The sequence below is a fragment of the Morone saxatilis genome, unplaced genomic scaffold, assembly GCF_004916995.1.
Source record: "Morone saxatilis isolate NCDOM2014 unplaced genomic scaffold, NCSU_SB_2.0 Contig8, whole genome shotgun sequence".
NCBI classification, from domain to species: Eukaryota; Metazoa; Chordata; class Actinopteri; family Moronidae; genus Morone; species Morone saxatilis.
In genome coordinates, this window is record NW_023340257.1 from 4,928,567 (window position 1) to 4,942,383 (window position 13,817).

Sequence of the window (13,817 nt, forward strand, 5' to 3'; positions counted from 1 at the left end):
ATCATAAAATCACACTTTAAACTGGACAGAAACTAAATGAATCATACCAAAACCATATGTATTAGTCTTTTCACTGTCCTCCAACAATCACCAATGCTGGTTTGGTTGAAAAAATAAAAACTTTTTTGAGAAAATATTGTTAAGCTTAATCGTGGGGGACAAATACACCCGTCAAAGTACGTCCACTAAAAGTGCTCTTTGTACTGACAGATTGTTATTCTGTCCTATTGTGTCTGACAACATTCCTACAGAGATAGACTTTTTGTTTAACCAGAAACAGCTGTAATATCGCTGTTGCCCACCACCAACAGTTATTTTACTTTGCATATCATTGTAACATCGTAACTTCATTCAAAGTGGACAGAAACTATATAAAACTCATGTAAACGCTCTTTATTAGTCTTTCCACAGTTCCAACAATCCACCAGCTCTGGTTTGGCTGAAATCCTCCATTTACTGACATAGATGAGAAAAACAGTGAGGGACTCACATGCACTAACATGCGGCCAGACTGGATTTGTAAAAGAAATCACGGACAGGCTAGGATAACAACACAGGCAGAGGGGAGTGTGACGTCATTCTCTGCTCAAGACGCCATTACCCCACCATACTTTAAACTTTTAAACTATATATTCACCTATTAAGAGACAAACTACTACATTGTTTGCTTTGTTCTTCTGTTGGCAATAAAAATAACACAGAATAATGCAGTCCTTGTCCTTTAAACAAATCCAGGAGGGCTAAGCAGCATTAGTTGGTTCTGTGGTAAAACTGGATAGTAATTATACAGGGATGATAGCGGGAATTCACAAAGACAGATGCAAAGATGGTTCGCTTTTGTTTGTGTTTATACTCATTTGATAGAGCGGCAAATGGAGAGAGCGAGATGGAGGTGTGTGTAAGTATGTAAGTGTGCATACATACAAAAAAATAGAGAGAGAGTGCAGCACAAGAGACGATGAAGCAGTAAACAGTGAAATGGGATGAGGCTGCAAGACAGTGAGACAATGATATGCATTGAAAGGGAATGGGAAGTTTGGAAAGGGGAGAACGAGGAGGGAAGGAATTCTAAACAAGCTGAGGGGTAGACAGAATGGGCAATGAGGAGGACGGGAAGGCGAACAATGCTGTCCTCATATGAATTAAACCTAATCCTCCCACTCACGTACTCATATTCAAATATACCACATTATCAACATTCAGCTCCCTCTGCACCTCTCTCCCCACAATACAAAAACCTCAAGAAGCATCTGGGCCGTAATATAAGTCGCAACAGTGAGGGTGCGCATTCCCTGCCAGGGCCTGGCTGTGTGCATAGCATTGCCATCCTTCTGTAGTGGAAGACTCATCAAATATTAACAGACACATTAGGAGCACAAGAACTCCCTTCATGCACTCTGCTCATGAGGAAAGACGCTGGCTTGGTAAATGGGTCGCGGTTACCAACAAGGCAGGAGACTCTCAGTCACTGAAGGTTGTCTGGATGCTGATTGTACTGTAGAGACGAGTGGGTTATTTGTTTATTTTAAGGGGAGGTGTGCAGCATTACATTACAAAATAGTTACCACATTAATGTTGATGCATTGCTATATATATGGCTAGCTCTTACAAAGCTGTCAGACTGTACTGTAATACCGAGCTGAATTTGGTGGGCAATCTGCCGAATTGTTTCCATAGCACAATACAGGAATTGGGCAGGCAAAAAAACAAAAAACAAAAAAAAACTTGCAATTTGATTTTGGCAGCAATGACTCATGACTTATACCATGACCCAAACCTAAAAGTAGAAGAATCGTGTCTACCAGCAGAATATTCAGAGGTAAATCAGACATTCAGGCTATTGTTCATATTTAAAGGTCCAGTGTTTAACATGTAACATTAAATGGAATATAATATTCATAGATATGTTAACTAGTGTATAATAAGATTAGTTGTTTTTGTTATTTTCACCTTCAATGGAGTCCGCCATGTTAAATCGCCATGTTTCTACAGTAGCCTGGAAGGGACAAACCAAGCACCGGTTCTGGAAATGTTCGCATTCTTCACGTGTTTCATAGCCGCTGTAGTTTCTTTTTGTGATCTGCAACTATAGCGCTATGCCACTAAATCCTACACGCTGGACCTTTAAAGACACTTGTTTTATGTGCATTTAAATTAATGATTGAAACATAATGGTAGGATTTGTTTTAGATGCTAAGTCTATCTGAGGAAGAATAAAATAATTATATTTCATGGGAAATCGATAAAGTTCATGTCTGTACTACCTGTTTCATAAGTAAAAAAAAAAAAGAATACTTCACTGATTTATCACTGCACTCCTATAACAGTGTCAAAGTCACGATGGACATCAATTGATCCAGCATAACCACAGATTTCATTGTGTTTTAATCCACACATTCTTCTTCCATGTCAAAACCTGCCGCCTACATTACCCACAATGCAACTAAACAGTTTAGTTGGAGATTGTGTGTCATGCTAATAGTGACTAATGTTACTAGTCTCAAGCAGAGATGAGGAGCAGGTTTTTTTATTCTCAGACTTCTTCAGCCCCAACCAACGCTGACTCAAGTGACTTGAGACAATTTATCAGATTTGACACAGCTTCCTCTGGAGCAACAAAAGGTTATATAAAACTTTTTTCACATATGCAGTAGTCTGTAAACAGACTTTGTTGTGTAAAATCGGTGGAGTTCCCCTTTAAGTTCAGTGGCACTTGCTGTTTAAGATGTTTCTCAGAGCAGTTATTTTGACTCATCACATAGCTGTACCCGATGACATTCATAATGGCTTCATTTGATTCGGGCTTTCCAGATACAAAGGCAAGGCTCTGGTCTTGTGCATGCTGGCTCACTGGTACACAGACACTGAATGCAGCGAGGCTCGAATTGGTACTTCAGCAATTTAGTATTGCTCTGCGATTAAATTGGCAGACTTGCAAGATACAGTTTTAAAAAAAAATTCACTTTTACTTTTATTTTTCAGTGTATGGGTCCAAAAAGACCAGATCCTACACTTTGCAGGGATGCAACATATGATTCTTTTTCCCCAGCAGATACAGTGACCTATAATTTCACATTTTTGTACTTTAGTTTATAACCTGTAGTTTATGTTGATCAAAAAACTTCACAAATCAAATGTTTTGCATAAGAATTCAAAATAAATAATTATGAACATGATTTAATTATCAGTACACAATAATCCGTCCAATAATTTATTGGTCCCGATAATTATCGCGGATTCCCACATCTCCATAGTGTTTGTAACAACGGAGAGGTGAGGTGAGGGGAGGACAAGTACGAGTATTGTCATTGTGATGCAAGCAACAGGGTCTTAATGGAAACAAGGTCTTAATTTTGGAAAACATTAGCTCTAATCAAAGCACACAGAGAGATAGAGGCTACCTGTCATCCCAGCCACGATCTCATTTATTACAGTGATTATATTAAGGCATCACAGTTAAGTTGACAATGATATATAATCATGCTTTTAAATTAAAATTAAATATCCATTACTCTTTTAAGTAAACACACGCACACACACACACACACACACCTACACACAAACACAAACACACTGTGTATAGGCAGATTAGCTGCAATACACATACATTCTGTGTTATCTAACTAGTCATAAACGCCATAAAGACACACAACGATATGCATTGGATGCTTGAGTGGGACTGCTGTTACTCACTTTCCTCAAAGCAGTTTAAAGTGTATACTTTTATACGTTCTACAGTTTATTCTAAACTTAAGTCATATAAGTCAGTAAACAGAAGAGAAGCACTTTTTTCAGTCATCAGACTGAAGTAAAGCTCCATTAAGAATACATTTGAAAGTTGAGAGTAGCTGTGAATATGGAAACATAACTGTTGCACAACGCTTACGACTACAGTAAAATAAAGCTCATTTAGTTGTAAAAGCTCACACAGCCGTTTTATGATTCAATAAAGTCAGTCTCCAAATCTGTGATGACTGAGAATCTCCAGACTATCCCTCAGTTACAGATCTGGGTTTGTGGTATTTATTACAGAATAAAATGTTTCACAAAAACATTGTACTTTATACATTTTATATGAAGTTCACGAACCACTTCACTTATTCCACTGTACATAAACGTCTGTGAAGAAAGTTAACAAGAGAAAGTAACAACTTTATTCCAGACTGAAGGAAAAGAGATTTTAAACTCATCGTACATCAGATGACATATTAAAGCTTAATGTAGAAATTCAGCAAATTGATGGGCCTGGTTTGACAGGTGAATAAATGATATATAGATTAGTTGTAGAATAATTATAAAACATTCCAGTTGACCAACTACATCTTCATCCTCTGATGCCTAATTCATATGTACATATAGTGCCGCTTTAACTGAATCTAGTGTTGGCCATGAAGGCAGATTATTTATTCATGTATTTATTGCAGTTAGTGATTATATAAAGTAGTGTGTTCAATGTACTTAATGAACTATTAAACAAAGTGGGCTCTGAAGAGTGTAATTTTGGTTTAATGAATAATTCGGACTGATGGATAAAATATTCCGTGTCTTCCTTCAGTGGCTCAATGGAATTCAGTTGCAGAAATCATAGTTTCTGGTGTTATTATTTTTTTCTTGTCAGTGAGCTGATTAGATCCTTGTGGCCAACGTAAACAAGATTACAGCTGACAGAGATGATTTGCTGTCATTCTATCTGGTGCAATTGTGTGTGTGTGTGTGTGTGTTAGTGTGTGTGTGGGCTGGCCTCTCTGGAGCATCACATTCCCTTGTACTGTATGTATTTCCAATTGACTTAAGTTTAATCTTTAATGACGCATTTCATTTGCTTCAAGTAGTTCTACGTATTTGTAGTTAGAAAGACAGAGAGGGAGGGAGACGGCCATTGAAACTCAAAAAGAGATTTTGAATCTCTATGGGAATATTCCTGGTAAAAGGTCTAACTAATAAATAAATAAATAAAAAGCACCGTTTAGTCCCTCTTTGACACACCAATGGCACCACCACTCCAACCCCAACCACACAATAAGAAGACTATTTTGTTTATTGATGTCATGTTAGCTGATTTTAACTTTTAGGGTTTTAAAACTTCAAACACTGCAATCTGTGGCTGTCAGTGTGCCAAACAGCTCAGCGCAAAATGAGTTAATCATGAGACACGATAAGGGAAGTTAATTTACTCCATGACACATTATAATGAGATTGCTTTAAAAAGCCACTTTGGGTTAAATTTGACTTTGAGCGACTCTTTTCTCCACACAAGGTAACATCCGGAACACAGAGAAGCTGAGCTACGACCGCCAGCAGCAGTACGAGATCCAGGTGACGGCCTGGGACTGCGGCCAGAAGAGGGCCTTCCACAGTGTCCCCGTCCGCATTGATGTCAAGCCTGTCTGCAAACCTGGCTGGCAAGGTGGGCCTTCATCTCATAAGCACGTATGCACTGATTTCAGTCAGGTCTGCAGTGTTTAGACATCCAGAAACGCAGGTGCAATTGTTTGTGTGGTATTACCAAAGTTTGTACATGTGTCAGTGTGCAAGCCTGGCTGTATTGTACATAATGTGCACAATGATGGAGCTGTGTGTTTTTCTTTTTATGCTCACAGAAAACACAGATGTGATTATTTACATGTCATTACGTCAGCGTGTGTGTTCCCACTTACCTCTGAATGTGCGGCACTTGCTGTAGTCTGCACACTTTTTTCTTTTTTTCTCCATTTGTGCTTATCACAGTGTTTGGGTTTCTCCTCTCTCTCCCTCCTGCCTTTCTATATGTCTCTGTCTCTCTCCCTATCTCTTGTTTCTCTCTTTTCCTTTCCCGACGCCCCTTTCTCCCTCCTTCCCTTCCAGAGGAATTGGCCTGTCAAGTTTAGCTGGTGTGATCAACAGCACTTTACTAAGAGCACCATGACACAGCCAACACGGCTCTTAGCACATCAGAAAGCAGTCATGGCAGCCTTAACAAGGCCCCCAGTAATGCAAAGGCAAGTGTCTGCCGTGAGCACTACAACAACAACACAAAAACAGTGCTCGAGATAACTGCAGACGCAATTTACACTTGTCAGAGAGGGCGGCGGCACATGTGATGGAGGACGAACGCACGCAGCGTGCAGCTTCATGTGACCATGTGCAATCGGTGTTGTTCTGTCATTAACAAGGTGATTCATGTGCTGGATTTCTTTGGAGTCCAGCCATTTATTGTCTCACGGGATGTGATGTTAGCGGGCTGGTGATAAACAGTGGTAAATGAGGACCCTGGCAGCAGCTCAGTGGCAGCCACTGAACCCTGCAAAAAACTGTTAAGTTGTTTGGCTCATATTCCATCTTCCAATCTGTGTTTTCTCAAAACAAGTGGCAACACATGCCTGTGGTTTTGGATGAATTTACATGTTTCTGATCTGAGTCAGAAATGTTCAAGCATGAGGGCAGGATCTTAAAGCAAGATGGAAAAACCCAAATAAATTCATTTTGCATCAAGAAAATAAATGATTCAGGGAACATCCTGAAATATTAGTACTGACTAGTCTAAATAATTTCTTAAATTGGGTACTTTTTTGCAGTGCAGCAACAACTCTACCAGACTGGGGACTGATTTTACAGGGTAAGGTCAAATCAAACAACAAAGGGGGAAGGCAGAATGAAAGAAAAATCGGTAAAAGTTTTACCCTTTGTTCTCAAATTCAAAATGAGTACATGTAAGTACAAAGTCACTGTCGCAGCATGCTGTGTAGTGTGTTTTGTGCTTAATGCCAAGGGGCAAAGTTACACACAAGGATGATGGTAAGTGGAATCTTACATTTATTTATGTACAATGAAAGCATTCAGAAACTACAGACAGTAAAATAAAATAAATCTGCACATAGTCAAAGACACACAGTTACATACATACATACATACACTTATATCCTTTACATGCATTTTCAAACCAAACAAAAGAATGCTCTTTTGAGATGCAACATATGCTACATATGCATTTACTGTGGGAGAATGTACAAGTTCAATGTCTGCACACAAATTTGTGCTGTGCATTCACACACAAACCGGCAGCCAGGGCTGTCGTGGGTGTACAGAGTGACATTAACTCCCTCTCAAGGCTCTTAGCAATAATCCTGTCTTTGAAGCCTGTTTGCAATATTTTTTTTGTGTGCGCATTTTTCAAATTAGGATATTCAGCACTCGATTATAGCGAGAAGATACACATAAATACACATTAGCACAGATGCACTCTCCCTTGATGAAAGGGCAGTCGTCCCTATAGCGTTGTTTGGCAGCCGGGATGAAGGGAAGGATGGAGAGGGAGAAGTAAATGCCATGGCCACAGATCAGGGGATATTTAATAGGGCTAGTGGTTGTTGTATTAAAGGGAGGCTACTGTGGGAATGTCAAAGACACAAGCACAAAAGATGTGCTTCCTTCCAGTACAAAACAGTAATCTGCCTGTTCAAATTAGCTATGGTCTTTGACTCTGGACGGCAGGGCTCAGCTGTGTGTCTCTCATGGCCAATCACATGTCCTCACTTGGCTTGTGGAAACTCCTTTTACTGACAGGTAGTGCCTGTTCACACATACACACGCACAAACGGGTATCTATACGTGTGTGCAGCAAGCTTTTTTTTTTTCCAGTTTTGATACTAGGTTATTATACGACCATACTACAGTCACGACCCTTCTTAGATGTAGTTTCCATTTGAAAACATGGAAACTACACCCTGGCTTTAAGATGGCCACAAAATTGAAGCCAACAAGGGAGGAAGGATAAAAACAGGCAACAAGCTCTCAAAGTTTTTTCTTGCTAGTCCAAAATAATCAAAAACTTTTCAAACTATTATGGCCCATCTCCTATCTTGTCTCTTCATCTCTTTCCTTCCTGCTGCCCACACAGAAACACATACACATGGACACACACACACAAGAAAAACTAATAATGGAATAAGTAGACAGAAGGGAAGATAAGTGAGAGAGTAAGCAGGCCGCTGTACAGCCTCCTCTCTTCATTCAATAGGATGGTTATCAGTTTTATTTGGTGTACAGTTTGTTTCTAACAGCACAATAGACAGTTTCAAACAAAGCTTTATATGGTCAATCTCACAGCCCACAGCCCTGAGACTAGCTAGTTTGAGAAAACAAACAGACCTGTCAAACAAAAGCTTTGTCTTGTTGTTTTCTTGTTTCCTTGGAGAAAGTTTGAATGTAAAAATAGCCATGGAACATAATTTTTTACATTGACATTAACTGAATTTATTAACCTCTAAACGTTAAACACAGGTTATTAAAATGCCATTCAGGTTTAGGAAACAGCATGACCTAGTTGTATTTGCATATGTTATAATGTATTGTTGTATCCATCAGAAACATCTTCCAGTTCTAGCTTGTTTGGTGAAGCATAAAAAATAAGATTCTCACAAATGGAAGCTACCCAATTCAAGAAATTTTAGAGATATAACAACAGCTGAAATGTTTAGCATTGTCAGTCACTTTTGTGTCGCACTGTCCACTTTATTCTCAGTTTACCCTGTTGACAAATTGATTTTCTTCAAAAGGAAACTATGTTGTGCATGTGGAAATGTCTGCTATTGGGATCTTTTATGTTTAAACAAGATTCTACAGCCACGCTCTTTGATATAGTACTTAGGCACCAGTGGTGCTCTGGCTAAATGCTACATCAGCATGGCTGACAGTAACAATGTTAAGATGCTGGCATGTTCACACATCGTTAGTTAGTGCATGGCATTAAGTCAGAGTGTATCAAATACTAATAAAGAAATCTATTAGTAATATTTTTCTTCACAACTGTACAAGGGGAACGTTTTAAAAATCAGAGTGCTGATCAGGAGCTCTAGCCATCATTGTGCTACAGGATTGTAAAGATGTCCCATTAAACCTCAATGTGCTCTCCTAACCTATAAAATATGAGCCAGATCCATTTCTGTCATGTATGTCCTCTATGACAGGTGGTGCCATCACACACACACACACACACACACACGCAACCACACACACAAACACACACAAACAGTATGTACAAACCCATCTGCACTGATGCAAATGGCTTAGCGCAAGCCATGAGTGACAGATTGCCACACCGATGAAAAACTAAATCTGCATATTCATATCCAACCTTTGTGTTTTGAGCATGGCTCTGAGCCTTGTGTGTGTCCACATGCTTGTGTTTGGTGGTGCACATACTGTAGCATGCTGTTTTACCTCTAAACAGCCCTGAATCAAAACTGACCCCATACATATGGGGCAATTATATAATTATATAATTATATATATATCAAGGCAATTAGTATAAACCTCAAACTGCAGTTCTGGATTCTGAACTAACACAGAATAATTAGAGCAATACAAAGTGTAACTTTCTAATGAGGCCCATAGAAGACATCATTATTAGAAGATTATTGTAGACACTTGTTTTGGAAAGAAGTGGCATTGGATATTGTATCCCCTTTGACAACAGCAGTGTTGTGTTTTATCTAATGAGGAATTATTCAACAGTAGGAACTGTTAAATCAATATATAATATGTGTAAGCAAGGGTGGATCTAGAGAGGTGGCATGAAAGCAATAAAAATGCCTGGCCACCCCAGCTTGATGTGAAATGCTATTTTTCAAAAATAATGTGTTACAAAGTGGAAATAAATTTACTGATATGTTATGGCCACATTTTATACTGAGTTCAATGAAAAAAGCATGTCTGAAGATTTAGAAATTATAGATGTCTAATGTCACCTTTCGATATTTCAATGCTTTACTAATTTGCCACAATAATGTAATGTTTTTCAGTTAAAATGAACCCCCCTTAATTTCCTTTTCAAGCAAATGTTGAGAGATATTATTGTGTGCGATATAATCAGCATCTATTTCTGCCACCCTTTAACGTCTCCATGCCACCCTATTGCCATTAATATTTCTCTAGATCCGCCCGTGTGTGTAAGTAACAACTTGTAGGCTTTACAGAACTATACATAAAAGCTGTTGTATAAAAACTTTCTGTATTTGTTTGTCTCTAGTTCTCTATCATGTTTAAATGAAGAACAAGAACATTGAAATAGAGTTCACTGATTATCCTGGAGGTGCATTTGTAGAGTAAGGAGAGCTGAATACAAAAAAGTATATTTTTGGAACATGCAGTGTAGGAGATGTGACGGGCTATTAAAAATGCATGTACCACACGTCAGTGCTACTCGTTTTTTTTTCTCAAATACAACCATATCTATTTTCCTCTAAATGAAAGTGGATACTCCATATTGTAAGGTAAAGCTGTACAGTGAATGGTTTTATTGGATAGGACAGAAACCAGGCCATCACTCACTAAAACTCTACAGCGACGGCCATAATATTGTCATCATGATGAATTTTTAAAAGGGAGATTATATCCCAGAGTCGGAGTCAGGAAGATTTAAAAGATGGTTGCCCCTGAAAATGCTGAATACACAGCGAGGAACCTCAGTCTTAATAAAGGCGGACAACTTTGAAATAAGGATTAAGATGCAGAGTCGTACATGGAGAGACATGGGTGTTGTGATTTACTCTTACACGTGGGCAGTATTAACTATATCCGACATCCGAATGTCCGAAAATATACCATTAGTATTATTTAATAGGGCTAAAGTCCAAACCCCTGCAGTGTACCTTAACACAACAGCTTCTTCAACTTCTTCGGTTTTAGCAGGAGTCCAGCTCGCATTCAATCTTAACACACACAATACAAGTACAGAAGAATCATTAAGTCAGCAAACTGACTCGGTAATAGGCATCATAAGGTAATATCTATCTAAAGTTTGCTACTAGTTATTTCAGACCAAACAAGGCCGTAGCAGCTAAACCCCTGAGTGTACTGAACTAATCAAGTGTGTGTTTTATTGCTTATGATTTAAACTTTTCATCTGTAGTAGGAAGATTGTGTTATTTCTTCTTTTGGGAGTTAGGTCGTCTTGTTTTAAAGGTTAAAAAAAAAAGTTTAACAAACCTCGAAACAGCACTTGGAAACCAATGAAGCTTTTCAAATATGATCTAATTACATTTTGCTAAGAGGGTGTCAGAGAGTAGAACAGTGTGTTATCAGTAAAGTGGGTGGAATGTTGAGAGCCAACCTCAGGTATGGCATCTGATATCAACAGCATTTTCTCCCTTTTAAACGGGGAGCTACATTTGCTGCTCGACTTTCCAGTAAGCCATTCAAGTGTGTGTGTGTGTGTGTGTGTGGGGAAGCCAATGGTCCTGATCTCTGATAAGAGTAGTAAGAGGATGAATTAAAGGGAGGAAGAAGGAAAATAAATGGCTCGGCACTTCCCTTTCCCATTTCCTCTAACCTCCTACTCCTTTCTTGCTTCCTCTCTAATCTCAGACCGAGGCTGTCTGGCTGCTGCTTTTGCACTTTTCATCCCCTCTCTGGTATTAGCTTGTTTCCCCTTATTACTTTCATTGCTTCCTTTTTGCCTTTTGCCAGTGTGTCTGTGTCCTGAATTCTTTCTCACTTTGTTCTCTGTCTTTCTTCTCTCTTTTGTTGCCATGCTTATTTCTTACTTTCCCCTTTACTTGTATAAGTTCCTTTCATCTTGCCACCTGACTTATCAGTTCACCCTCATGTTTCTTTCATTCTCTCCCCTCGTCTTTCTTCTCTGATCCACTTACTAGTTTGAAGTAGGAATCCAGTAGTCTCCAGTGTAAATCAAAGTCACTAGACTCTTCTTTTACTCCACCTTTCACTGTTATTGCATTAAAACCATAAAACACACACGCACTGTCACAGGGATCAACTCATGTTAACCCTCCCTCGCCTCCTCCCTGGCCTCAGGCAGGAGGGATGGATGAATGGTGGCAGGGGTAAAAAGATAGAGAGGGGCCTGACACCCCGGGTGCACCTTATTGTGTCAGAGAAGAGCAATGGCTGGATAAAAAGGAAATGTATGTGTGTTTGTGCACATCTGCAGGGTAGGGGTGTAGGAGAGGGATGGACAAAGATAACTTTCACACACACCTTCTCACAAACTGTAGATACCTGTTCACACTGATGTATGCACCAAACACATGCTTACTCAAACATGAAATGGACAAAGCATAGACACTAGCACACGGTGCATACCACCACACTCACACACACCTATGTTAGAGTGATTACACTCCCTCAGTCCTTTTCTGGCTGCCTGTTGAGATTGGAGTGTCCTTTATAGTGCCACTTCAGTGTCAAGGCGACATTGAGCGATCACAATTACAAAGACAAAGAGAGGAAAAGGGAGTAAGAGAGGGAGATGTGAGCGGGATAAAACAGCAGGGAGTGACTGAATGGGAGACAAAAAAGGCACAAGAGTTAAGGAAAAGATAAAAGATACCTTTTTTACGTCTGGGGTAGAGCTTTTGCCCAAGGGAGGGACCTTAAGCATCAGGGTTTCATCAGGCTGGTGATGCAATCATGTAGACATATAGTGGGCGCCTGTGATGTCAGTTTACCAGTCGATCGATCTACAGTTATGTTTTGACCCTCACCTATAGCTATGAGCTTAGCAAAGAGCAACATGGGGAGAGGAGACCCTGCGGCAGACATGGTGTGGGGATCACAGAGTATATCCTAACCAGACTTGGATTCCCTCGGGATCCCCCGTGAGGAGATAGAGGACGTGGGATGTCTCGAGTAGTCTGCTTTAGTTTGCTGCCGTCATGAGCAGGATGAGAAATAAAAGGTGAAGAAAGGAGAAGGTGGGGAGCCTCTGGAAGCACTTTTTGGTTCCTTTTTTACTGATTCAGTATGTCCACTCTAAACACCCAGGATTACATTGTCATTTTCACTCAATCCTCAAAGGGGGCAAAAGCATTAGAGACACACTAGACATGAAATTGGGGTCTTTTTAGGAGGGTTCCCACATAATCCAGCAGAATGAGAAATTTCATTAGATTTCATTAGAAATGATCCTATTAGAGACTGTACGGAGCAGATGTGTGATTTTCTGCTGCATAGGCAGATCTCAAAATTATTCTGTGACATTCAAAATGTAGAGATGACAAATCATTTTTATGATGTTTTCAAACTTGTTTTAAAAAGATACATTTTGAATAACTTATATAACATATTGGCTTGGAAGTACAATAAGAAGGAGCCCACACCCAAGCCATTTGGCCACAACTGTTACTGTATTTTATTTTCATATATATGAAATACTTAGTTAGGACCTCTTTTAAATGTTTGTGATTAAAAGATTTCCTTACACTCCTTTGAGCTCATCATTTTCTAACATGACCTTCTGACTTTCTGCCAATTTCCAAAACATTTCAGAGTTGTGTACTCCTATTATTTATCCTAATAGTACACCCTTTTTTGCTCAACATCAATGCATGATAATGTGTGTCATTGGGCAACTGAAACTTTTGAATGTTGTTGCTGCTGTTTGTGTGAACACACCACATACACAAAACCTCCTGAGAATTAGTATACAAGCTTATGTGACACTAGCCAGGATTCCATCCAAATGCAGTGCACATTTTAACCATCTTCAAATTGGCCAAAGAAACTTTGAATTTATGCATGTGTCCATCCACCTCTGTTGTGTAAATATTACCTGGGAGGTACCTGGGTATAGGGCGCCCCTTCACCCAGGTTATTTTAATGGACAAATTGAAAATGGGCATAAAAACAGGTGACTGATTCTGATGTCTGGAGATTCGTGAATGTACTTTTTAAACTGCAGCAAAACACGTGAAGCTCTAACCTGCACTAACTGATTTGCTGGGCCACTTAAACATAGTACAAGTAGTTAATACTAATGTCTCTGTATGACCTACATAGGCTAACAAGACCAGCCTGCCACCGGGTCAGATTCAGTCAGA

The 13,817-nt window shown here is 39.4% G+C and overlaps 1 protein-coding gene across 1 annotated transcript in view; it reads left to right on the forward strand.

The window, feature by feature from the left end:
• LOC118341967 (calsyntenin-2-like) overlaps nt 1–13,817 on the forward strand; it is a 139,961-nt gene that overhangs the window by 64,576 nt on the left and 61,568 nt on the right. Inside the window, exon 5 of the mRNA XM_035680391.1 lies at nt 5,258–5,407. Coding sequence (XP_035536284.1) covers nt 5,258–5,407 — 150 coding nt within the window. The remainder of the gene's footprint in view (nt 1–5,257; nt 5,408–13,817) is intronic.